Source organism: Mauremys mutica, chromosome 17 (assembly GCF_020497125.1).
Source record: "Mauremys mutica isolate MM-2020 ecotype Southern chromosome 17, ASM2049712v1, whole genome shotgun sequence".
NCBI classification, from domain to species: domain Eukaryota; kingdom Metazoa; phylum Chordata; order Testudines; family Geoemydidae; genus Mauremys; species Mauremys mutica.
In genome coordinates this window covers 8,129,342-8,155,785 of record NC_059088.1, presented here as the reverse complement: position 1 = coordinate 8,155,785, position 26,444 = coordinate 8,129,342, and the positions used below count along the sequence as shown (strand labels likewise).

At 70.7% G+C, this 26,444-nt stretch overlaps 1 protein-coding gene across 1 annotated transcript; it reads right to left on the bottom strand.

The window, feature by feature from the left end:
- Window positions 1-278: 278 nt before the first annotated feature.
- On the bottom strand, window positions 279-25,662 carry LOC123351752 (protein capicua homolog). Its single transcript, XM_044991352.1, has 20 exons — window positions 23,299-25,662; window positions 15,162-15,311; window positions 14,720-14,924; window positions 14,160-14,289; window positions 12,923-13,105; window positions 10,572-10,737; window positions 10,308-10,495; window positions 9,920-10,139; window positions 9,609-9,709; window positions 8,005-9,139; window positions 7,703-7,890; window positions 7,496-7,626; window positions 7,234-7,418; window positions 6,127-6,366; window positions 5,151-5,590; window positions 4,289-4,542; window positions 3,983-4,134; window positions 3,365-3,496; window positions 2,828-2,959; window positions 279-1,541 (listed from the first exon to the last, which is right to left on the bottom strand). Exons 1-20 carry the CDS (start codon window positions 25,592-25,594, stop codon window positions 1,246-1,248), a joined length of 6,924 nt encoding a protein of 2,307 aa, XP_044847287.1. The 5' UTR covers window positions 25,595-25,662; the 3' UTR covers window positions 279-1,245.
- Between the last annotated feature and the right edge of the window lie 782 nt (window positions 25,663-26,444).

Here is a 26,444-nt window from a genome sequence, read left to right as displayed (position 1 = left end):
CGGCCCTGCCAGCGGGTGGGGGACAGAGCCTGATTTATCGCTGGCCCCCTAGGCAGCTGGAGGTCAGGGGGCGGAGCCCGGCACAGTCCCCACCCCAGCATGGCAGGGGGCGGAGCCCAGCACAGTCCCCACCCCCGGCATGGCAGGGGGCGGAGCCTGGCACAGTCCCCACCCCCAGCATGGCAGGGGGCGGAGCCCAGCACAGTCCCCACCCCCGGCATGGCAGGGGGCGGAACCCGGCAGGCAGAGGCTGACACAAACCAGGAGCACATCAGGTCTCAAAATATTTAACATTATTAAAAGTCGTCACTTTCCAGGTGTCCATGTCCCCCCCGCAGTTCCCACGGTGACAGAGGCGGGGCCAGTAGCCTGCAATGGGTGGGTCTGGGTGCCACCATGGGGATGGGGGGGAGCCACTGGCATAGCAGAGCAGACCATCCTAGCTGGGGGCAGGGGGGGAGGCAGGAGCACCTGTGGTGGAGCAGACCATCCCGGCTTCGGGGGGGAGGCGCTAGCATCCGTGGTGGAGCAGACCATCGCGCCTGTGGGGGGCAGGCGCTGGTGCCCATGGTGGAGCAGACCATCCTGGCTGAGGGGGTGGCGGGGTGCAGGTGCTGGTACCCGTGGCGGAGCAGACCATCCTGGCTGGGGGAGGCAGATGCTGATGCCCATGGCGGAGCAGACCATCCTGGCTGGGGGGGGGCCGGGGCTGGGGGCCGTGGCAGAGCAGACCACCCTGGCCGGGAGGGGGGGGGGCAGGCGCTGGTGCCCATGGCGCTGGTGCCCATGGTGGAGCAGACCATCCTGGCTGCGGGGGGCAGGCGCTGGTGCCCATGGCGCTGGTGCCCATGGCGGAGCAGACCATCCTGGCTGCGGGGGGCAGGCGCTGGTGCCCATGGCGGAGCAGACCATCCTGGCTGCGGGGGGCAGGCGCTGGTGCCCATGGTGGAGCAGACCATCCTGGCTGCGGGGGGCAGGCGCTGGTGCCCATGGTGGAGCAGACCATCCTGGCTGCGGGGGGCAGGCGCTGGTGCCCATGGCGCTGGTGCCCATGGCGGAGCAGACCATCCTGGTTGTGGGAGGCAGGCGCTGGTGCCCGTGGCGGAGCAGACCATCCTTGCAGGGGGGCGCTGCAGTCCATGGCGGAGTGGACCATCCCGGGGGAGCCAGTCAGGCCGGGGTGTAGCAGGAAGGCGGGCGAAGCTCCCAGAATGCTTTGCTTCCAGCCGTGCCGCTCAAGGCCCTTCATCTGCTGCTGCCTGTGGCGCCCCCCGGGGGAGACGTCTGGCTATTGTCCCAGCTGGTGCTGCCACCAGCCTCCGCCCCTGGGTCCGAGTCCTGGGGGGGCGCAGGCTCCGGGGGCTGCCCCTCCGCGGCACCTCCACTGCCCGGGCCCCCCGGCTCGGGTGTGCTGGGCGCCTGCTCTGTGGGGGTGGCCGCCTGCATGATTTTCTGCCGCACCTCGCGGATCTTCAGCTGCAGGCAGACCTTGGTGGGGAAGATGTCGGAGTAGCGGGCCTGGAACGCGGCCGTGGCCTGGGCTGCGGGAGACGAGACATCACGTCAGTGACGTGGGGCCGGGTTCCAGGGGGACCCCTCGCCGGCGCCGGGACGCGGCCCCTGTGGGGCGGAGGCCGGTTCCAGGGGGACCCCTCGCCGGCGCCGGGACGCGGCCCCTGTGGGGCGGAGGCCGGTTCCAGGGGGACCCCTCGCCGGCGCCGGGACGTGGCCCCCGTGGAGCGGAGGCCGGTTCCACGGGGACCCCTCGCCGGCGCCAGGACGCGGCCCCTGTGGAGCGGAGGCCGGTTCCACGGGGACCCCTCGCCGGCGCCGGGACGCGGCCCCTGTGGGGCGGAGGCCGGTTCCACGGGGACCCCTCGCCGGCGCCGGGACGCGGCTCCTGTAGGGCAGAGGCCGGTTCCAGGGGGACCCCTCGCCGGCACAGAGATGTGGCCCCTGTGGGGCGGGGGCCAGTTCGGTGGGGACCCTTCGCCAGCGCGCGCTGGGGGGTGGCCAAGGTGGGGCCACAGAGCAGTTTGTTACAGGACACGAAGGAGATACCTGCGTCCCACAGCGCTGGGCTACAGAATTGCCGGGGCTGGAACTAGCCGGGACACGGGGTCCTGCCCCACTCCTGGAGCCCACAATTGTTCCTACATTACACCAGGAGATACCCTATGGCACTCCCTACAGAGCCCCCGGCCCCGCTCCCTGCCCCACGGTGCCCCCTAGGGAGCCCCCGGCCCTGCTCCCTGCCCCACGGTGCCCCCTAGGGAGCCCCTCGCCCTGCTCCCTGCCCCACGGTGCCCCCTACGGAGCCCCCGGCCCCACTCCCTGCCCCACGGTGCCCCCTACGGAGCCCCCGGCCCCGCTCCCTGCCCCACGGAGCCCCCTAGGGAGCCCCCGGCCCCACTCCCTGCCCCACAGTGCCCCCTAGGAAGCCCGTCGCCCCGCTCCCTGCCCCACGGTGCCCCCTACGGAGCCCCCGGCCCCTCTCCCTGCCCCACAGTGCCCCCTAGGGAGCCCGTCGCCCCGCTCCCTGCCCCACGGTGCCCCCTACGGAGCCCCTGGCCCCGCTCCCTGCCCCACAGTGCCCCCTAGGGAGCCCGTCGCCCCGCTCCCTGCCCCACAGTGCCCCCCATGGGGCCCCTGGCCCCTCTCCCTGCCCCACGGGGCCCCCTAGGGAGCCCCTGGCCCCACTCCCTGCCCCACAGTGCCCCCTAGGGAGCCCCTGGCCCCGCTCCCTGCCCCACGGGGCCCCCTAGGGAGCCCCTGGCCCCACTCCCACAGCACAGCGCCCCCTGGCAGTGGCCCCGGCAGCACTGACCTGAGGGGAAGAAGCCGTGGTCCTGGAAGAGCTGCATGACCAGCGCCCGCCTCTGGTCCAGGGTCCGGCGCAGCGACGAATACGGGACCTTCTCGTACTCCAGCTCCCCCAGCACATCCTCCGCCTCCGCGCCTGGGGGGAGGGGCCATGAGCCTCTGCCCCGCCCCTTCCTGCTGGCAACGCCCCGCCCCTTCCCGCCCCAGGGTGAGCCCCGCCCCTTCCTGCTGCCCTGCCCCAGGGAGCCCCGCCCCTTCCTGCTGCCCCGCCCCTTCCTGGCACCCCCACCCCAGGGTGAGCCCCGCCCCTTCCTGCTGCCCTGCCCCAGGGAGCCCCGCCCCTTCCTGGCACCCCGCCCCAGGGTGAGCCCCGCCCCTTCCTGCTGCCCTGCCCCAGGGAGCCCCGCCCCTTCCTGCTGCCCCGCCCCTTCCTGGCACCCCCACCCCAGGGTGAGCCCCGCCCCTTCCCCCAGGCCACACCCCAGCCCCGCCCCATCATTCCAGCTCTGCCCCCCGGCTGGGCCCCGCCCCCAGGCCCCACCTGTCTTGTCGAAGGTGAAGATGTCGCCCTCGCACTTGGCGCTCTTGGGCGTGTTGGGCTCCGAGCTGCAGCTCGAGCGGCGCCGCATCTTCCGCTTGGGCGAGACGGGGTCCTCGGTGGAGGAGTCCAGGTCTGGGGGAGGCCGAAGGGTTAATGAGTCCCCCATCCCCTCCTGCCTGGGGCCTCTGCCCCCCCGAGCCTGCTGGGGCCCCTCACTGCCAACCCGCCGCCCCCCGGTGCCCCTCACTCCCGCCCTGCCACCCCCCGCTGCCCCCGCCCCCCGGTGCCCCTCACTGCCGACCCGCCGACCCCCCAGTGCCCCTCACTCCCGCCCCGCTGCCCCCGGTGCCCCTCACTCCCGCCCCTCAGCCCCCCGCCCACCAGTGCCCCTCACTCCCACCCCACCACCCCCCGGTGCCCCCGCCTCCCGGTGCCCCTCACTCCCGCCCCCCGGGTGCCCCTCACTCCCGCCCCTCAGCCCCCCGCACGCCAGTGCCCCTCACTCCCACCCCGCCCCCCCCGCTGCCCCCGCCCCCCCCGCGCCCCTCACTCCCGCCCCGCTGCCCCCGGTGCCCCTCACTCCCGCCCCCCGGTGCCCCTCACTCCCGCCCCCCGCACCGGTGGAGTTCTTGCGTTTCTTGCGGTAGCTGCCCAGGATGGCGCGGGGCGACGTGGCCAGGGACTGCAGCGTGGGCGAGGGCAGAACCTCCTCGGGCTTGAACTCGGGCAGCTCGGCGAATCGCTCCTCGAAATCCACCTCGGACAGAACCCTGCTGGGGGAGGGGCGGGGCGCGTCACGCACCGGCTCTCCCGGACGCCGGGGTTCCCTCCTCTCCCCCCAGCCTGACCCCAGGAGCGAGAGTCCCCTGACCCCGGCCATGTGACCCCTGACCCCAAGTGACCCCCGACCCCCACGTCACTCACTTGTCCACCGAGTCGAAGGTTTTCTTCAGCGGGGGAGGCCGGACCTTCACCTTCTTGCCGCCCGCCCCCTCCTTGCGCTCGGGGCCCTCGGCCGCCCCGGGGGTGGGACCTGCCCCCCGGGACCCCTCCCCAGAGCCAGCGGGGGCGGGGCTGAGCGCAGAGGACGACGAGGGGCCGGCAGCGGGGGCTGGGGCTTCAGGGCGGCTCTCAGGACCCGGGACCCTCCAGTCGGGAGAGACGGGCCCCCGGGGGGTCTGCGGGGGACAGAAGCGTTAGCACCAGGGGCAGGAATGGCCTTGAGGGAGGGGTGGTTCGGGGGAGATCAGGGAGTAATGGGGGACAGGAGGGGATGGGGGGGGTCACTCACCAACTCGGGGCCCTTGTCCCCCAGGGGGCAGTGGGGGGGGGCGGGGGATGATGGGGGGGTCGCTCACCGTCTCAGGCCCCTTGTCCCCCAGGGGGCAGTGGGGAGGGCAGGGGGATGATGGGGGGTCGCTCACCGTCTCGGGGCCCTTGTCCCCCAGGGGGCAGTGGGGGGGTGGGGGTGGGGGCAGGGGGATGTGGGGGGGTCGCTCACCGTCTCGGGCCCCTTGTCCCCCAGGGGGCAGTGGGTGGGGGGGGCAGGGGGATGATGGGGGGGTCGCTCACCGTCTCAGGCCCTTGCCCCCCAGGGGGCAGTGGGGGGGTGGGGGTGGGGGCAGGGGGATGGGGGGGTCACTCACCGTCTCGGGCCCTTGCCCCCCAGGGGGCAGTGGGTGGGGGGGGCAGGGGGATGATGGGGGGGTCACTCACCGTCTCGGGGCCCTTGTCCCCCAGGGGGCAGTGGGTGGGGGGGGCAGGGGGATGTGGGGGGGTCGCTCACCGTCTCGGGCCCCTTGTCCCCCAGGGCAGCTCCGGGGGCGCTCGCCGGCTCTCTGGGTGTTCGTTCCTCACTGGGCCCTGGCGCTGCCTCCCGCTGGCTCCAGCCCTCACCGCTCTCAGCCTCAGGCGCTGGGTGCTGGGGGGGCACGGGCGAGGGGGGCCGCCCATCCCAGCTCTCCGGCTCTGGAGCTGGCCCGGGCTGGGGCGGGGAGGAGGGGGCAGGTGGCTCCGGAGGCTCCCTGGGGCTCTCCAGCTCCCGGGGGACGCGGGGGGGCCCCCCGGGCTCCATCTGCTGCCCCCCCAGAGGCCGGGCGGGGCCGGGTGACGGGGCCGACTCGTAGGAGCCCACAGGGATGCTGGCGATGGCGGCCTTCACCTTCTGGGGGGGCTTCGGCGGGAGGCGCAGGGACCGGGCAGGCGCTGGGGGGAAGGCGAGGGGCCCTGTGGGGTGGGGGGGGAGAGAGAGAGAGAGAGAGTGATGGGGGACCGGGGGGCCACAGGACCTCCCATTCACCCCCCCCCCAAAGCTCAGCTCCCGTTCCATACCCATGAGGGTGGAGCCTACCCCACTCCCACCCCATAACTCTGCCCCCAGCCCATACCCATAAGAATCTGCCCAGCTCAGCCCCGCCCCCCATTCCACAGCCCCGCCCCCCATTCCACAGCCCCGCCCCCCATTCCATAACCATGTGGTTGGGGACCTGCCAAACTCTCCTCCTGTTCTATGTCCCACCCACATTCTGTGGTTACTGACCAGCCCCGCCCCCTGTTCCATAGCCCCGCCCCCATTCTGTGGCCCTGTGGGTGGGGTCCTGCCCAGCCCCGCCCCCTGTTCCATAGCCCCGCCCCCATTCTGTGGCCTGTGGGTGGTGGGGCCCCGCCCCCGCCCAGCCCCACCCTCACCCCACCCCCTGTTCTATGGTCCCACCCCCATTCTGTGGCCCTGTGGTGGGAGTGGGGCCCTGCCCCATTCATACCCATGGGTCCAGACCCCATTGTGCCCTGGCTGCCGGCACTGCTCCCCTTGGGCAGGATGGGGGCAGGGACGGGGCTGGCCACGCTGTAGACGAGACCGTGGGCGGGTGATGGGATGGGGCCGGCACTCGGGGGGCCGGGGTAGATGGCCGTGATCACCGGGCCGCTGCAGGAGGGGGGCAGCTGGGGGCTGGGCAGCGGGGAAACCCCCACCTGCCCTGGGGCCAGCAGGGGGCTCTGCCCTGGGGAGAGAAACGCCAAGGGTGAGATGGACGGACCCGCCCTGGACCCCGTCCAGCGCCACCCCCCAACCCAGCCCCCCGCCCCCATCCAGCGCCACCCCCCCAACCGAGCCCCCCGCCCCCATCCAGCGCCATCCCCCCCAACCCAGCACCATCCCCCCAACACCCCCAACCCAGCCCCCTGCCCCCATCCAGCACCATTCCCGCCCCACCCCCCCAACCCAGCCCCCCGCCCCATCCAGCACCATCCCCCCCAACCCAGCCCCCCCCATCCAGCACCATCCCCCCAACACCCCCAACCCAGCCCCCCGCCCCCATCCAGCACCATCCCCCCAACTCCCCCAACCCAGCCCCCCGCCCCCATCCAGCACCATCCCCCCGCCCCCATCCAGCACCATCCCCCCCAACCCAGCCCCCCACCCCCATCCAGCACCATCCCTCCCAACACCCCCAACCCAGCCCCCTGCCCCCATCCAGCGCCATCCCCCCCAACCCAGCCCCCCGCCCCCATCCAGCACCATTCCCGCCCCACACCCCCAACCCAGCCCCCCGCCCCCATCCAGCACCATTCCCGCCCCACACCCCAAACCCTGCTCCCGTCTGGCACCAGCCCCCCGGCTGCAGCCCTGACCCAGCCCCCTGCCACCACCTGCTGCCAGCCCCTGTGCCCCCTGGTACCCCCAAGCCAGCCCCACACAGGTCACCCAACCCAGTCCCAGCCCCTGTCCACCCCCCACCATTTACCCAACTCAACTATCTGCCCCTCCCTGGTACCAACACACCAGCGCCAGCCCCACCAAACCCGGGGGGAGCAGGGGTCTGGATTGAATGTATCGCCCCCCCCGCCATTCACAGCCCCACCCTTACCTGAGAGCAGCGGCTGCACAATGGCCGGCCCGCTGGGCCCGATGGCCGTGAAGCCCAGGGCCATGGGGGCCGGCCCCACAGGGGCCTGCACATAGGTGGCGGCGGGGGCGGCGCCAGGCTGCGAGGGGGAGGCCGAGGTGCCCAGGGTCAGCTGGTGCCCGCCTGTGGACTGCACATAGGTGATCCTGGGCAGAGAGGGGGGAGCGTTACTGGCAGGCGGGGGGGACATGGAGCCCTGCCCCCCCACTGCCCCGGTCCCTACCTGGTGGAGGAGGAGGGCAGCAGCACCTTCTGGGCTTGGCTGGGGGGTCCCACGAGGGCCGTGGCGGGGCTCAGGGGGGGCGCCAGGGCAGCGCTGTTCGGAGTGGAGGGCAGCGGCGTCAGCTGGATGATCTGGGGGGCAGAGCAGGGGGGTTAGAGGGACCCCCAAGCCGCCCCCCCCCCCCCCCCAGCACAGACACACACTCACCTTGCTGGCGGGCTGGGATCCGTTCTGCAGGGGCACCGGGAAGGGCGGCGCCACCTGGGCCATCGGGCCGGCCCCACCCCCGGGCCGCACCGTCACCTGGGGGGCTGCCACGGGCACCAGCACCTTCCCCTGCACCAGGTGGGCCGAGCCTCCGGGGCCCGGGGCCTGCACCGGAGACACCGACTGGGCTGGGGGGAAACAGGGGCGCATCAGGGCGGGGGGGGGGTCCCTGCCCCACCCCACGCACCAGCCATCCCCTCCCCCCGAGCCAGCCAGGCCCCTGCCCCGGGCGCCCCCCTCACCTTTGGGCGCGGTGGAGACGACGGTGACGGCGGTGCTGGCGCTGCCGGGCCCGGGCTGGAGGATGGGCAGGCCGTGGGGCGCGGCGGCGAGGACCTTGCTGCTGGTGGGGGGCAGGGTGAAGTGGATGCTGGCGGCTCCGGCCCCTGCCCCCTTGCCCCCGGCCACCTGCAGCTGCTGGGGCAGGGTGGGCAGGATGTACTGCACCTGGGTGATGCCCCCTGCCTTGCCTGGCGCCCCCGACAGGAGGCCCTGGGGCTGCAGGATGCCCAGGGGCACCGGCCCGTTGGGGCCGGCCCCCGGGGGGTTCTGGGTAATGAACTGCACCGAGGGCTGTGGCGGCAGCACGGTCACGGGGGCCGGCCCGGCCGCCGCGCCCCCCGCCTGCCCCACCAGCACGTTGGTCACCACGTTTCCGGGGGCCGCCGGGGCCTTGCCCATCGGCCCGAGCACCAGGTGGGGGGAGGGGGCCTGGCTGGCGGGGGGCGGGGGCTTCTTGTCGGCGTAGAGCAGGCCGATGCGGCCCACGGGCACGGCCTCCGGCTTGGCCCCCCCCAGCACGGCCAGGGGCGGCGGGGCCGGCTCCGGGGCCAGGGGGCTGAGCAGGGGCCCGCCCTCGCCCGCGCCCCGGGGGAAGGGCTTGCTGGCGATGGGCACGGGGGTGCTGCTGACCGGCTTCACCACGTTGGTGACCACGGTGGAGGCGGCGCGGGCCAGGCCCGGCGCCCCCCCGCAGCCGCTGAGCGAGGGGGCGGGCACCAGCACGGTGCCGGGGGCCAGGCGCCCCGGCTCCGGCAGCACCAGCGCCTGCAGCACCCCCCCGGGGGAGGAGATGACCGAGGGCCCGGCAGCGCCCGGCTCGGCCCCCCCGGCGCCGTCCGCCTGCTTCCGGCGGTAGGCGGGGGCCAGCTTGGCAGGGGTGGGGGCAGGGGGCCGGGGCCCCCGTGAGTCCTGGGCCTTGAAAGGGCCGAGCGCCAGCGGGAAGGGGCTGTAGGGCTGGGCCGGGGGGGGCTGGTCGGGGCCGGGGGGCAGGTCTAGCTCAGGGGGGGCTGGTGGGCGGCAGGGAACGAAGGCGCCCGAGGAGGGGGGCAGCGGCGGGGAGCGGATCACCGGGGAGAAGAGCTTCCGCCCGAAGCCCTGGGGGCAGAGAGAGACACGGGGGGAGGTTAGGTACTGACCCCCACAGCCCCCCCGTCCCCCATCAACCCCCCTGCCCCACACCCCCCCACAGCCCCTCCCTGCCCCCCATCAACCCCCCCACAGCCCCTCCCTGCCCCCCACACAGCCCCTCCCTGCCCCCCATCAACCCCCACACAGCCCCTCCCTGCCCCCCACACAGCCCCTCCCTACCCCCCTTCAACCCCCACTCAGCCCCTCCCAGCCCCCATCAACCCCCACACAGCCCCACAGCCCCTCCCTGCCCCCATCAACCCCCCCTGCCCCTCCCAGCCCCTCCCTGCCCCCATCAACCCCCACACAGCCCCACAGCCCCTCCCTGCCCCCCACACAGCCCCACAGCCCCTCCCTGCCCCCCACACAGCCCCACTGCCTCTCCCTGCCCCCCCCCCATCAATCCCCCCAACTCCCTCTGCTCCCCAGCCCCCACCTTGCCGTCGGGCTCCTCGCCCGAGGAGGTCTCGCTCTCACTGTCTGTCACCCGCTCCTTGCACTTCAGGTCGATGTCGGGCGGGTTGAACCCGTCGTCCGCTGGGGGGCAGGAGGGGGCAGAGTCAGTGACGCCCCAAGGCCCCCCTCACTGCCCGGATCCACCCCCTCCCTGCCGAGCTGTGCCCGGGAGGACACGGGTGTGGGGTGTGCGGCCATACAGCGGGGCCCCGGCGGGGGCAGTGGGGAGTCCGGGGGCTCTGGGCAGGCTCCGAGGGGGCCGGGACGGCTGGGGGGTTCGGGGAGGCTCACCGATGACATCATCGTCCCCCTCCTCCTCGCAGATGACCATGCGCTCCTCGTCGCTCGTCATGTCCTCGCTGGCCACGCGCTGGGAGCGGGCGGTGCGGGGGGCCGGCGGCAGCAGGGGGGGCCGGGGACCCTCACCTGGTGCTGCGAATGGGGACCCCGAGGGGCCCGGCCCCCCATACTGCCCCTTCCCGCCGGGGTAGGGCGACGGGCCGGAACACATCTGCAACGGAGCGGGGAGCGATGGAGGACTGGGACCTCTGCCCCTCCTCCCAGCAGGGCCTCCCAACCTCTGCCCCGTCAGGGATCCCATTCCCCCACCCCAGACACAGTCTCCCCAATACACCATGAGCCCCCCGCCCACTCCCCCAAACTCCCAGCCCCCCGGTACCTGCGTGAGCTCCTGCAGCGCCTGGCTGTCCCGCTCCCCGGCATCCAGCCCGTGCACCCCGCTGTGGGAGAAGGCCCGGGGCCGCTGCGCCCCAGCCCCCGGCACATGGATCAGCCGCTCCCCGGGCACGTGCCCTGTGGCCCCTGCCTTGCCCTCTGGCCCCGCCAGCGCTGGGATCTCCGAGGAGGCTACAGGGGGAGAAGAGAGGGGCTGAGCTGGCTGTGGGGGGAGCCCCGGAAGGGGAGAGGGAGGGGGGGGTCTCACCTCCCAGCACAGCGGCCGTGCCCGTCTCCGACATGCTGCGCTCCCGCGCCTCCTTCGGGCCCCCGCCAGGCCCCGGCGCCGAGGGCTTGGCGTCCGAGCTCGACTTCTTCCGGTCCTTGTTACACCACTTCCAGTCGGGGTGCGCCTTGAAGTGCGCCTCCTTCACCTGCGCACGGACCAGGTTAGGGGGCGCCCGCCGGATCCCCCACTCCCCCGCTCCCCGAGTCACTGGCCCCCCACCTGCAGCAAGGTGTCCCCATGCCCCCCGCTGACCCCAAAGCTGGGCCCCCGCCTCCTCGCTGTCCCCCCGCAGCACCGTGTCCCCATGCCCCCCTCCCCACCCCCCTGCTGACCCCAATGCTGGGCCCCCGCCTCCTCGCTGTCCCCCCGCAGCACCGTGTCCCCATGCCCCCCTCCCCACCCCCCTGCTGACCCCAATGCTGGGCCCCCACCTCCTCGCTGTCCCCCCGCAGCACCGTGTCCCCATACCCCCTCCCCGCCCCCCCGCTGACCCCAATGCTGGGCCCCCTCCTCCTCGCTGTCCCCCCGCAGCACCGTGTCCCCATCCCCCCCTCCCCCCCCCCCCGCTGACCCCAATGCTGGGCCCCCACCTCCTCGCTGTCCCCCCGCAGCACCGTGTCCCCATACCCGCCTCCCCGCCCCCCCGCTGACCCCAATGCTGGGCCCCCGCCTCCTCGCTGTCCCCCCGCAGCACCGTGTCCCCATACCCCCTCCCCGCCCCCCCGCTGACCCCAATGCTGGGCCCCCGCCTCCTCGCTGTCCCCCCGCAGCACTGTCCCCATACCCGCCTCCCCGCTGACCCCAAAGCTGGGCCCCCGCCCCCCTCGCTGTCCCCCCCGCAGCACCGTCCCCATGCCCCCTCCCCGCCCCCCCACTGACCCCAATGCTGGGCCCCCACCTCCTCGCTGTCCCCCCGCAGCACCGTGTCCCCATACCCCCCTCCCCACCCCCCCGCTGACCCCAATGCTGGGCCCCCGCCCCCCTTGCTGTCCCCCCGCAGCACCGTGTCCCCATACCCCCCTCCCCACCCCCCCGCTGACCCCAATGCTGGGCCCCCACCTCCTCGCTGTCCCCCCGCAGCACCGTGTCCCCATGCCCCCCACCACCCCCCTGCTGACCCCAATGCTGGGCCCCGACCTCCTCGCTGTCCCCCCGCAGCACCGTGTCCCCATGCCCCCTCCCCGCCCCCCCGCTGACCCCAATGCTGGGCCCCCACCTCCTCGCTGTCCCCCCGCAGCACCGTGTCCCCATGCCCCCTCCCCGCCCCCCCGCTGACCCCAATGCTGGGCCCCCACCTCCTCGCTGTCCCCCCGCAGCACCGTGTCCCCATCCCCCCCTCCCCACCCCCCCGCTGACCCCAATGCTGGGCCCCCACCTCCTCGCTGTCCCCCCGCAGCACCGTGTCCCCATGCCCCCTCCCCGCCCCCCCGCTGACCCCCATGCTGGGCCCCCACCTCCTCGCTGTCCCGCGGCAGCACCGTGTCCCCATACCCCCTCCCCGCCCCCCTGCTGACCCCAATGCTGGGCCCCCACCTCCTCACTGTCCCCCCGCAGCACCGTGTCCCCATACCCGCCTCCCCGCCCCCCGGCTGACCCCAATGCTGGGCCCCCACCTCCTCGCTGTCCCCCCGCAGCACCGTGTCCCCATACCCCCTCCCCGGCCCCCGGCTGACCCCCATGCTGGGCCCCCGCCTCCTCGCTGTCCCCCCGCAGCACCGTCCCCATGCCCCCTCCCCGCCCCCCCGCTGACCCCAATGCTGGGCCCCCGCCTCCTCTGTGTCCCCCCGGAGCACAGTCCCCATGCCCCCTCCCCGCCCCCCCGCTGACCCCAATGCTGGGCCCCCGCCCCCCTCGCTGTCCCCCCCGCACCACCGTGTCCACATCCCCTCCTCCCCGCCCCCCCGCTGACCCCAATGCTGGGCCCCCGCCCCCCGCGTTGACCCCCCGCAGCACCGTGTCCCCATACCCCCCTCCCCGCCGACCCCAATGCTGGGCCCCCGCCCCCCGCGTTGACCCCCCGCAGCACCGTGTCCCCATACCCCCCTCCCCGCCGACCCCAATGCTGGGCCCCCACCTCCTCGCTGTCCCCCCGCAGCACCGTGTCCCCATACCCCCCTCCCCGCCCCCCCGCTGACCCCAATGCTGGGCCCCCGCCCCCCTTGCTGTCCCCCCGCAGCACCGTGTCCCCTTACCCGCCTCCCCGCCGACCCGACAGCTGGGCCCCCGCCCCCCCCCCGCAGCACCGTCCCCATGCCCCCTCCCCGCCCCCCCGCTGACCCCAATGCTGGGCCCCCGCCCCCCGCGTCGACCCCCCGCCCCGGTGCCCGCACCTGGAAGGCCAGGTCATGGTACTTCTGCTTCTCCTTGGGCCCCAGCGCGTACCACCACTCGCCCAGGATCTTGCTGACGGTGCGGTTGTCCTGGTTCGGGTGCCGCTGGTGCACCAGCGCCCGGTGCCGCTTGCTGAAGATCATGAAGGCGTTCATGGGCCGCCGGATATGGTCCTTCTCCCGCTGCACGACAGGGAGGGGTCAGTATGCAAACGAGCAAAGCACCCACAGCCAATCACATCCCTCCTACTGGGAGGCTGGGGGGGATCTAGGGGAGGGGTCAGTATGCAAACAAGCAACACACTCGCAGCCAATCACATTCCTCCCGCGGGGGGGGGTCATGGGGGGGGCCTCATGGAGTGTTCCATGAATTAAATAAAGGGAGCGGTGAGTTCTCATGGCACATTCCATGTGGGGGATTAAGGGGGCTGGTGAGTTCTTGTGGAGCATTCCATTTGGGGGATGGAGGGGGAATTAAAATGGAACATTCCAGCTGGAGGGGCGCATGAGGTCTTGTGGCACGTTCCATGTGGGAATTAAAGGGGGGGTGAATTCTTGTGCTGCATTCCACGTAGGGGAAAATGCACTTGGCCTTGGGGAGGTGCAAGTCTCTCTGGACTGTTCCATGCACACAACACTGTGGAGGCGGGAGGGGGCAGGAGCACTTGTCTCTGTACCATTCCATGCACAGGGATGGGGGGGGGAGCGGGTCTCTCTGGGTTGTTCCATGCACACAGTATTGCCGGGGGGGGGGGAACACTTGTCTCTGTACCATTCCATGCACAGGGATGGGGGGGAGCGGGTCTCTCTGGGTTGTTCCATGCACACAGTATTGCAGGGGGGGGACGGGGGACACTTGTCTCTGTACCATTCCATGCACAGGGATGGGGGGGAGCGGGTCTCTCTGGGTTGTTCCATGCACACAGTATTGCAGGGGGGGGACGGGGGACACTTGTCTCTGTACCATTCCATGCACAGGGATGGGGGGGGAGCGGGTCTCTCTGGGCTGTTCCATGCACACAGTATTGCAGGGGGGGACGGGGGACACTTGTCTCTGTACCATTCCATGCACAGGGCTGGGGGGGGAGCGGGTCTCTCTGGGCTGTTCCATGCACACAGTATTGCGGGGGGGAACACTTGTCTCTGTACCATTCCATGCACAGGGCGGGGGGGGGGGAGCGGGTCTCTCTGGGCTGTTCCATGCACCCGGCCGGGGAGGGGGGCCAGTCTCGCTCACCTTGCTGGGGCTGCGCCCATCCTTCTCGGAGGAGGAGTCTCGGTCCTTGGGCAGGGCGCTCAGCGACTGCGTCCGGCGCTTCCCAGGCTGCAGAGGGAGCTGGATCTCGGGGGACACGATCGACAGGAACCTGTGCGGGGTGGGCGTCACTCTCGTAACCCTGCTGCCCCTCGATCCCGCCACGTCCCTGACCCCTCCCCAACCTGGTCCCTGACCCAGATCCCCCCACATCGCACCCCCAACCCTACCCCTGCCTCCACCCCACAAGCCCCAATCCCTCTGCCAGCCCTGACCATGTGCCCACAAACAACCCTCCTCACTCCCCCACCAGCCCCACGTGCCCCTATTCTCCTCAAACCCCTGCACCAGCCCCATGTCCCGTGCCAGCTCCGTCCCCCATCCTCCTTGCACCAGCCCCATGTCCCCTCATCCCTCTCGTACCCCCCACCCGCCCCATCGCCCCCGAACCCCCACACCAGCCCCAGCCCTCCCGTGCCAGCCCCCTTTCCCCCCATCCCCCTCACACTAGCCCCATGTCCCTCAACCCCTCCCCCACTCACGGGTCATCGTGGTCGCTCTCTGTCTCGCTGTCCAGCCTTGGGGGCCCCGGGGCCTCGTCCTCGAGCTGGGAGGGGCCCTCTCCCCCTCCAGCCGCTGCCGTGGCCTGAGGGGCTGAGGCTGGACTGTTGGGGCGGGAAGCCCCCAGCTCAGCCCCCGCCACCGCCCCCGGGAGGTCATGGGCAATGGCCGCTGATTCTGGAGGCTCTGGTAGGGGCAAAGATCAAGAGCAACAGCCCATGAGAACGCACCAGGCCGAGAGGGGCCGTTTTTGTGGGTCACACTGAAATGCAACAGCGCGCGCTCCCCTGCTGGCTTCACTCCTTGCTTGCTGCACGGGCCCCATTTTGATGGGTCACACACAAAAGCCAGCAGCTCCCCTGTGCTCACAGCCCCCGCCCCGGCCCTCCCCAAGTGGCCCACATGGAGCTGCCCCACCCTCACCTTTGTTCTGATTGGACACCGGGGGGTGATTGACAGGCTGCTGCCCCTCGCTGGGCTGGATGGAGGAGTCCGGCTGGCTGGGGGCCAGGAAGGGCACAAGGGAGTGCCACGGGAACACGGCCACAGAGCGCGGCTCCACGTTGGTCCAGACTGGAAGGGAGAGAGCAGGCAAAGGGTTAAACACACAGCCAGGATGCCTGGGTTCTCTCCCGGCTGGGAGCCAGGACTCCTGGGTTCTCTCCCCAGTTCTGGGAGGGGAGTAGGGTCTGGTGGGTTAGAGCAGGAGGGGCTGGGAGCTAGGACGCCTGGGTTCTCTCTCCCCGGGTCACTCTGCCTTGTACCGTACCCCCAGTATTGGGGCTCCCTGGCCTTCCCCCATGCTCAGATGGCCCCCCATACTCCCAGCAACGGGGAAGGACTCGGGAGTTTTGCTTTGCACCCTCCCCCCTACCTGGGGGTGAATGGGGGGAGGAGCCCCAGAGGTGCAGGCTGTAGGAGGGGAGGGCAGGCGTGGGGACTCTGCTTTGACCCACAACAGCTGCCAAGCCCAGGGATGTATGTGGCGAGGGGAGCCCCCCAGCACTGATCTACCCAGCACTGAGCCAGCAGCCCCCCAGAGTAGGGCATCACCCCACGCCACTCCCTGGAGGGGGTAGCTCAGAGCGCAGGACGGGGAAAACACGCAGCACCGTGTCCCCCCCAGCAGATTCCCTCCCCGCGGGGCCTCTCAGGCTGAGCAGCACTTCCGGGGGGGGGGGGGGGGGGGAGGGCACACAACCACACACAGCACCTGCGGCCCTGCCACACACCCCAGCACAGTGCAACACGCACAGCAACACAGACACACACACACAGCAGCACAACACAATGTCCTACAACCCATCACAGCCCTTACACACACAGATGCCCCAACACAATGCAGCTGGGCCATCCAACACACACACAGCTGTACCACATCCTGCAACACGCACACACTGCAACGCTACTCAGCCATGCAACATAACACAACACACCCCATCCTGCAGCACAACGCAGCTCCGCAAACACAAATACACCAGGACATCCTCTAACACCCCACAGCAACCCGAGTCCTGCCCAACCTGCATCACACAAAGTGCCGCCAGACACCCGAACGCAACAACCTCCGTGCCCCACCAGTGAGACCCCAGGCTGCCCCCCACACCTGCCTGTTCAGGCCTCCGCCTGACCCCCACCTGGGCACAGCCCCCTTAGGCCCCAGCCCAGGCCGCAGCACCCACATGGGCAGGCCGGACACGCCCGGCTGCAGCCCCAGCTACGTGGTGCCCACCCCCCAGCTGCCTGTGCCACGGTGGGGAGCTCCCAACAGGCAACAGGGCAGCATGCCACAGCCACCCCCCACAACACAGCACCTGCCAGGGCACCCACCCACCTCCCACCCCAGCCCCGCTGCCCAGCCCCCTGGCCTGCAGGTCGCCCAGGCGCTCCCCCCGGCCCAGGAGCAGGGCGCGTGCGCGGCTAACTCAATTATTAAAGCCCTTAAGTGGCTGGTGGTGGGGCGCTGCCGGGAAGCCGGCGCTGCCTTCCTGTTCTCCGGCCGGTGACCACATCCCCCGGGGGGGGGCGGGGACAGGATGGGAAAGGATTTCAGCGGGGGGGGGGGCTGTCGCTGCACCCCCCAGCCTGGGGGGGTCACATCACTACTCCCTGTCCCCAACCATGGTGCCAAATTCCAACCAAGGATGGGTTTGAAGGGCTGAGGGGGGGCACAGACCCACACCCCCCAAAAGGCGTCACGGCCACAAGAGCACAACGCCCTGCAGCAGGGTCAGGCAGGAAACCTGGGGCACTGGCCAAGGTCACACAGACAGCCAGGGAGAGAACCCAGGAGTCCTGGCTCCCAGCCCCGCTCCCCACTCCCACTCCACCCACTCCCCTCCCACAGGCAGGAGAGAACCCAGGAGTCCTGGCTCCCAGCACCCCTCCCCACTCCCACTACACCCACTCCCCTCCCACAGGCAGGAGAGAACCCAGGAGTCCTGGCTCCCAGCCCCCCTCCCCACTCCCACTACACCCACTCCCCTCCCACAGGCAGGAGAGAACCCAGGAGTCCTGGCTCCCAGCCCCCCTTCCCCGCACTCTAACCACCAGACCCCCTCTCCAGAGGGCGGGAGAGAACCCAGGAGTCCTGCGCGCTACACCTGGCAGGCGAGGGGCAGATCTGCGCTGGGAAGTTAATTCAGACTCTGGGGATGGCACCAGCTCAGCCGGCCCCAGAGCCCGACTGCCCCGGGGGAGCCCTGGCATCGACGGGGGGAGCAGGGGGCCCCGGCGGCCCGTCCAGTCCTCAGCCATTGTGCTGGGGCTGTGACCCAAACATTCGGTCACTACCCTAGAGCCGGATCGGGGCCAGTGCCCCAGAGGGGAGGGGAGAGGAGGGGCCTCGCATCCCATTCCTGGCCCCCACAAGCCAGCCCCCAAACATGGATCTGGATGGGACCTGGCGCCCCCTGGAGAGGTGGGGCCCCACACCCCACTCCTGCCCCCCAGCCAGTCCCCCCATGCTCCCAGACAGGACCTGGTGCCCCCCAGAGAAGAGGGGACCTGTGCCCCGCTCCTGCCCCCCAGCCAGTGCCCCCCACGCAGGACCTGGCGCCCCCCCAGTGGGGAGGGGCCCCGCGCCCCGTGACCTGCTCCTGCCCCCAGCCAGTGCCCCCCACGCAGGACCTAGCACCCCCTACAGAGGAGAGGGGCCCTACGCCCCGCTCCTGCCCCCCAGCCAGTGCCCCCCACGCAGGACTTGGCGCCCCCCGGGAGGGAGGGGCCCTGCCCCCCGCTCCTGCCCCCAGCCAGTGCCCCCCACGCAGGACCTAGCAACCCCTACAGAGGAGAGGGACCCTGCCCCACGCAGGACCCCAGAGGGGAGGGGCCCCACGCCCCGTGACCTGCTCCTGCCCCCAGCCAGTGCCCCCCACGCAGGACCCCAGAGGGGAGGGCCCCCCCGCCCCGCCCCGGGCCCCCCCGCGCCACTGACCGAACATGCCGAGGCCCCGCCGCGGCGGGGGGGGCAGCGCTGCCGGGGGCCGCTCGGTGGAGAACATCGCGGGGGGGCGGCGGCGGCGCGCATGCCCCCCCCACGCCCCCTGCCGGCCGGGGGCGCCTCACCCCGGCGGGGGCGCGCGGCGGGGACGGGCGCGAGGCCGGGGGCGCGCGCGGGGGGGGGGTCTCCGCCTGTCGCCGTTGCCGGGCACCCGCCGCCTGTCGCCGCTCGTCCCGGCCCGGCCCCGCCTGGGAACAAGGGCGGCCCCCCGCCCCCACGCACCCCGCGTCACGCAGGCCCCATCGCCCCCCGCCGCCCCATTGGCTGCCGCCGCCCCGGGTCATTCACATGCAAATGAGCGGCGCTCACACACGCCGCCCGCCCATTGGCCGCCGCGCCGCCGTCACCGCTATGCAAATGAGAGGCTCGGCTCCCATTGGCGGGGGCGGCGCCGCCAGCCATTGGCTGCTCCCCCCCCCGCCCCGGCAGCCCGCGACGGGGGGCCGCTCAGCCCGGGCCCTGCGGCGCCGCGCCCCTCACCCGGGCCTCGGGGCACGGCAGGACACGGGGTCACGTGGGCCGGCCCGGCACGCGCCTGCACACGCAGCGCACGCACTCCTGTGCACGCCTGACACACACACGCCACACACACCCTCGTGCGCACGCCTGACACACTCACACACACTCCACACACACCCTCGTGCGCACGCCTGACACACTCACACCACACACACCCTCGTGCGCACGCCTGACACACTCACACACACACCCTCGTGCACACGCCTGACACACTCACACTCCACACACCCTCATGCGCATGCCTGACTCTCACACTCCACACACCCCCATGCACACGCCTGACACACTCACACTCCACACACCCTCGTGCGCATGCCTGACTCTCACACTCCACACACCCTCGTGCGCATGCCTGACTCTCACACTCCACACACCCTCGTGCGCACACCTGACACACTCACGCTCCACACACACCCTCGTGCGCACGCCTGACACACACACTCTGCACACACACCCTCGTGCGCACGCCTGACACACTCATGCTCCACACACACCCTCGTGCGCACGCCTGACACACTCACACGCCACACACACCCTCGTGCGCACGCCTGACACTCCCCACACACACCCTCGTGGGCACGCCTGACACACACACTCACACTCACACACCCTCGTGCGCACGCCTGACACACTCACACTCACTACACACCCTCGTGCGCATGCCTGACACTCACCACACACCCTCGTGCACACGCCTGACACACACACACTCCACACACACCCTCGTGCGCACGCCTGACACACTCACTCCACACACACCCTCGTGTGCACGCCTGACACACTCACACTCACACACCCTCGTGCGCACGCCTGACACTCACCACACACTCCTATGCACATTTAACACACACACACTCCACACACACCCTCATGTGCACGCCTGACACACTCACACTCCACACACACCCTCGTGCGCACGCCTGACACTCACCACACACACTCCTGTGCACATTTAACACACTCACTCACACTCCACACACACCCTCGTGCACACGCCTGACACACTCACACTCACACACCCTCGTGCGCACGCCTGACACTCACCACACACTCCTATGCACATTTAACACACACACACTCCACACACACCCTCATGTGCACGCCTGACACACTCACACTCCACACACACCCTCGTGCGCACGCCTGACACTCACCACACACACTCCTGTGCACATTTAACACGCCCGCTCACGCTCCACACCCCACTCGTGCGCTCGCTCATGCTCGTGTGCGCGTCTGACATGCTCACTCACGCTCCACCCAGACACATGTGCACTTCTAACATTCACACCCCCCAAACTCCTGCAGCTGACACGCTCGTAGCAATGTGTGCTCTCCAGCCACACTCCCACCCAGGCCTCCCACTGATGCCCTGGTGGGCATGAAATGCTCACATGTTCTCACACCAATACCTGCGTTTACGTGCACACACAGGCACTGATACATGCACAGAGCAGTGTGCACTAGCTGACCCAAACAGGCTGACCCCCCCACACACACACAGACGCACACTCCCAGGAGTGCTGGCTCCGCACTGGCTTCCCGCCGGCCGCTCGCTGGGGGCCCAGCTGCATTCTTGGGATAACCTCCCCCCACACCCAGGGGCGGGGGGAGGAGCTGGCCCTGCCAGGGAGGCCCTGGGCCCCACGTCCTGGGGACCTGCCAACCCAGGGCCCGTGCGCGCTTCCCACATAGGCTGCTGGGCCCGGTGTGAGTCAACACGGCCTCTGCCCACACCCCGGGCAGGCTGTTTCCCCCAGCCTGGGTCAATGGGGTAGGGGGCAGAGAGAGCCCAGCAACCCCCCCCCCCCCCAGCCCTGGGCTGAGAGCTCCTAGGGCGGGCACAAACACACCACCCCAAAACACACCCACGCTGCAAGCAAGAGACACAGCCCCCCTCCAAAGCACCCACAGACACACACCGGAGACACACCCACGCAGAGAGAGACACGACTGTGCAGTAGGCGACACATGCACATGCACCTTCACCCCACAAAAGAGACAAGATACACTGAGAGGGACACACACACGCCAATGCACTGGAACACCACACTACGCACAGCTGCAGTTTAACACACTCGGCCGCGTACAGCAGAGACCCAACGAGAGCAAGACAGTTACCAACGCGGCCGCACACCTGAAGAATAAGAACACGCACCCCCGTACAGAAAAAACCCCACACCCCGCACAGCCAGCAAGAGACAGCCCACAACACACACACAACCGCCCACAATGTACAGAATGTAACACACAGCAAGTGAGATGCACTGCGCGCGTGCACACACACACACACACAGCGCGCGCACAGGGCCCATCCCCTCCAGCAGAGGGCAGCAGGGACACACACACACAGCAGGACTCAGCCCCCCCAGCAGGAGGCTTGGGGTCCCCGTCCCCCCATGCAGTTCTGGGGGGCCGCGAGGCGGGATGGCCCGTGGGACGTTCCAGTGGCCACCAGGGACGCATCTCACAGCCAGGGGACTGGGGGGGGGGGGGGTGACCATGAGGGCACAAAAGGAACTAAGGGGCAACCTGTCCGCCCTGCCCCACACAGGAAGGATGTGGTCTCCCTGGCAACCCCAGACATCCACCCCAGAAAGCAGCAGCTGTTGCCAAGGCCTCCATGGGTCTCCAGGGCGACCCAGAGCCCAAGTACCCCCCAGCAATGCCAGTGTGAGCAGGCGAGACGCCCCCCGGGGGAGGCGAACATGCAGAAGCAGACGACAGCACATGGGGGAGGCACGGAGGGAGCGCAAAGGGGTGCAAGAGGGTGCGAGCTGGCCGGTGAACGTGCGACGCGTGTGAAGCTGCCCGAGCACGGCTGCGCCAGAGACACCCAGCGCCACTGGGCCCCGTGCATGTGAGCAGGTGCTCCGGCCCGGCGAGCGTGACGCTGTGGCTGAAGGCTGGTGTAGCCTGCGCCTCCTCCACCCCAGCCCCACTGCTGTGAGACCCCGGAGCATGGAGGCGGGGTGCCCATACCCAGCATCGGTCTGGATAACACACTCGTGTCGGTGGGAATGGGGAGGCATCGGTTTACATGCTGTGCACGTTTGACAGCCTGGAGCTGCCAGGACAGGTGTGCACAAGTGTGCAGGAGCAGCGGGCGAGGTGTGAGCACAGTGTTGTGCCAAGTCTGGGGTGTCTTAGGTGTGCCAGAGCCACATGTGCCCCACAGGGCTGTGACTAAGGTGAGGGGGTCTGTGAAACATGCTGTCCAGGCAAATGACACGTGAACTGGGCGTAACACACTTGTGTTCATGACTGTGCTCCGTGTGAGTATGTCATGTGTGCAACTGCTTTTGTGCACATCTGTGCCAGCCACACGTGTGCTGGGGAGAGCTTGTGTACACGCATCATCACAGGGGGGGTGGAGAGGCCGGCTCCGTCATGTCCCCTGAACTCGTGCGACCCCATCGCACGCCCACTTGCACACCCACCCCTCTCGCTCCAATATAAATAGAGACAGGGCTAGGAGCACAGGGAGATGGTCGCTCTGGTTACCGGTTGCCAGGAGACGGCAAACTACATCCCCGCTACTGCAGGGATGGTGATGGGAGGGAAGCAAGGGAGCTGCCCGTTCACATCCACACCCCAGGGGCAGGGAGCTGGGCCCCACCCCCCCAGGGATTCCCCGCCCCCCACTTCCACAAGACCCGGCCCGGGATGGAGGCCTCTGACCAGAGCCCCGGCTCAGTGCGACAGCGAGTGTGTGAACCCTGCACTGGGAACCCCAGACCTGTGCAAGAATGAGCGTATGAAAGGGCTAGTGTGCGAGCCCCTGGTGCAAATGCTGCCCCAAGAGCCCCAGGCTGTGCAAAACTGAGCACGCGAGTCCCACGTGCAAGCCCTGCACCAGAGATCCAGGCCTGGGTAAGAACAAGCCCGATGGAGAATCGCCGAGGCGCCCACACCAGCCTAGGTGAGCAAGCGTGGCTAGCACCGGACAGTGGGGCGGGTGCCAGCAGGGTGTGGTGACAGCCACGTGGGGGAGCCAGGCCCTCAGGGCCAGGCAGCGTGTCACACACACACACACACACACACACACACACACAGCATCCCCTTCAGGGCACTGGTGTCTCTTGCACACACACCCGGGGCTGTGCATGCTCAGCATCACACACAACCACGTTCCTCCCGTCCCACCCGCTGACCCCAGGGCTCCTCCCCAGCCAGAGGGCGTGGGGGGGGGAGTTAACTTTTAGGCTGAACTAGGCTAGAGATCGATGTCGAGAGCTGAGCTGAGCCCACATACTAGTATTCAAACAAAGGCACAACTCCATACCCAGCACCCCACTCCCGGCGCTGGGATGCGGCCACCTCTGGGGTGGGGCGCAGGGGCTGTTCATACAGGGACCCTTCACCCGGCGCTGGGACGCAGCCACCTCTGGGGTGGGGCGCAGGGGCTGTTCATACAGGGACCCTTCACCCGGCACAGATAAGCAGGTTCAAGAGCAATGTATACGAGAGGGGAGAGCGCCCCCTCCTGAGCCCCCACCCCACTCCCTGCAGCCTGAGGCCCCCCTGGAGGTCCCTTACCTGTGCCAGGCCGGCCCATGATGATCTCTTTCTTGGGGGCCGGCGGGCCGGAGTAGTCGTTGGGCACAATGACGGGCAGCAGGGCGGCCGGGGAGGGGTGGAAGGCGACCGGCTGGAAGGGGGAGGAGACGCTGAAGACGGGGGGCGCCTGATCCGGGGCCGGGACGGCGCTAGGCTGGCTGCAGGGCAGCGCCCGCCCCATATTGATGGGCACCGGCACCTGCAGCTGTTCTTTGGTGCCCACCTTGCCCAGCCGGGGGCTGCCGGCCCGCCCCTCCCGCGGCTTCTCGGTGAACTTGGAGGGCAGCGGCACGTCGGGGTTGCGGACAATGACGGGCGAGTCCCGCTGCACGGCCGGCACACGGCGCACCGTGGGGCTGGGGTCGGAGGTCAGCCCTGCCGGCGGGGAGAGCAGCAGCAGCGGCGAGGCCTGCTGGGAGCGGGAGGAGAAGGGCCCGGGGCCAGGGGGCGAGACGGCCCGGAAGCCGGCCGGTGTGGAGGGGGTGGGGGTGTGGGAGACCGACTCCACCCCCGAGTCCAGGCTGTCGCTCTTCTGGAAGTCGGCGCCCCCGCCCGGCCCGCCATGGGGCGCCTCCGCCTTGCGCTTGCTGGGGCTCATGGGGACGGTGAAGGTCAGGTTGGTCTGGAAGGTGGGCACGATGCCCGAGGAGTGCCGCTCCCGGTGAGGGGCGTGGTGCAGCATCTCGGGGCTCAGCACCCCGCCCCCCGCCCCCTTGGGCGTGCTGGCGCTGACGTGGCGGCTGCGGGCAGCCGCCCGCTGGATGACGGGCGAGGCGTTGATGGGGCTGAAGTTGGCGGGCCGGAAGCCGAAGAGGGGCGAGGGGGACGGCGAGGGGGCGGGCGAGAAGGGCGACTGGGTGGAGACGGGCGAGAAGGACGGGGTGCCCGAGCGCGAGCTGCCCAGCGACACCAGCATGACGGCCGCCTCGCACTCGTCGAACTCGAAGCGGGACAGGTCGGCCGGCGCCACCAGGCGGGGACGGGAGTCGCCGCGGGCGCTGCTGGCCTCGCTGTCGCGGGACGTCTCATCCCAGTCGAACTCAGCGCTGCCCTCCCGCAGCCCGCTGGCCCGGCCCTCCGACAGGCTCTCCAGCTCCTTGGTGCGCATGGAGAGGTGGCGGGAGCAGTAGCCGCGCCGCTGGGACTCCTTCATGCAGCCCTCGCGGGAGCAGAGCCGGCGCCACTGTTTGCCGTTGAACTTCTTGCGGATGCCGTTGGGGGTGCAGACCACGTCCCCCTTCTTGTACTTCTGCTGGGCGGCCGTGAGGGGCGTGCGGGAGCGCGCCGAGCCCGGCGTGCTGCACTTCTCCACCGACACCACGCTGCTGCTGCGGCTGCCGCCCGCCTCGGGGCTCAGCAGCGGGGAGGCCTGCTCCTGCCGGCGGGCAAAGGCCGGGGACTTGGGGGGTGACAACAGCTGCGGGGCGGCGGCCGGGGGCTTCTCCTCCCCAGCCCCCCGCACGCCGGCGCTGATCTTCGAGACCTCGGCGTCCTCCGGCTGCTTGGGCTCAGGGCAGGGGGGCTCCTCCTCCTCCTCTGGCTTGGGGGGCGCAGCGACAGCCGGGCTCCAGGGCGGGCGCAGCAGCCGCAGGCCAGAGCGTGGCACCCACACCGTGTCCTTGCGGGGCGCCGGGCTGGGGCCGGCGAAATGCACCTTGTAGGAGGCCGGCTTCAGGCTCACCTCCAGCACGGTGCCCTCGCAGTAGGCCGTCTCCTCGGGGGCCACGCAGACGCAGACGCGGGCCCCCACTGCCACAGCCCCCGCAGGGGGTGTGGTGTCCAGGACCACGTCCAGGGCCCCCGAGCCCAGCGCCCCCTCGTAGTAGGTGACGGTCCGGTCGCCGGCAAACTGAACTCCCAGGTCCTGGCCACGCCGGACGTGCTTGACCACGGCCGGCTGGAAGATGCCCTGGCGCCGGGCCAGGACCCGCTGCGAGCGCAGCAGCCGCAGGTCGTAGTCGCTGGGGCCGGGGGCCGGGCCCCACAACTCCCCCCCGGCTCCCTTGGCATCCTCGTCGGCCGAGTGCTCGCTGGCCGTGTCGGTGCTGGAGGAGGGGCAGTGCCCAGCGCCCTCCTCGCCCGGCGCCCCGGAGCCCTCGGACCCGCTCCACTCCTCCCCGGCCGCCGGGTTCTTGCGGGGGGCTCGGGATTTGAAGGTGGCCGTCTTGCGGCTCAGAGGGGGCTCCCCTGGGGGGCCGTCGCACCCCGGCTCCCTGTCGGGCGGCTCGTAGGGGTCACTCTGCCGCCCAGGCAGCTCCCGCGAGCCGGGGTCCATCTTCACTGGCATGAGATGGGGGCCTGGCAAGGGCAGGGGCTGGGCAGGGCTTTCCTCTCCACCTCCCCCGCCCCCCTCCTGCTCCCCTGCCGGCTTGGGCCCCCCCTCAGCCGTCCTGCGCTTCTGGGTCTTGGCCCGGGTGGACGGGGGAGAGCGGCTGCTGCTGCTGCTGCTGCTGCAAGAGGAGGAAGAGGAGGAGCTGGCAGCCTTCCTCGCAGGTTTCATCTTCCAGCCTCCAGGCCGGGTGGACACACAGGACCTGGGAGGACAGGAGGGGGAGACCATGTCAAGGGGTGAGGTCTGGACAACCCAACCCTGGGCCCCCTGACCCCCAACGCACAGCCCCCTGCTAGCCCAGCCCTGCCCCTCCAGGGCCCCTCAGCCCCAACCCACAGCCCTACTAGCCCAGCCCCGGCCCGCCCCACATCCCGAGTTTGTGTGTCTAGTCAGTGCTGGGACCTTGTGTCCACCCACACATGGGGAATGGTGGGGAGTGGGGGCGGTAAGCCCCTGTGTGGGAGAGGAACATCCCCTTATACACCCTGTTCATGGCATGGGGCTAAGTTTGCCCTCCCACTTACCTGTTTGCGCCCGGCCCAGCCTACCCCAGGCAGGGAGAGGTTAACCAAGGTTGTGGAGGTGGATCTCTCTGCCCATGTGCAGATCTTAAAGCCCCCCCCAGAGTGTGTAAATGTGGGTGGGACGTCCCAGCTGCTGAGATGCCCCCGGACCATCCCTGCCCCCCAATCTCAGGCAGAGCCCCAGGAGTGGCTGGAATGTCACCCCCTCCCCCTTAGACGGAGGGAGGGAGGGACATCGGCTGGGCCCTGCCTGGCTCCCCTGGAGTCCT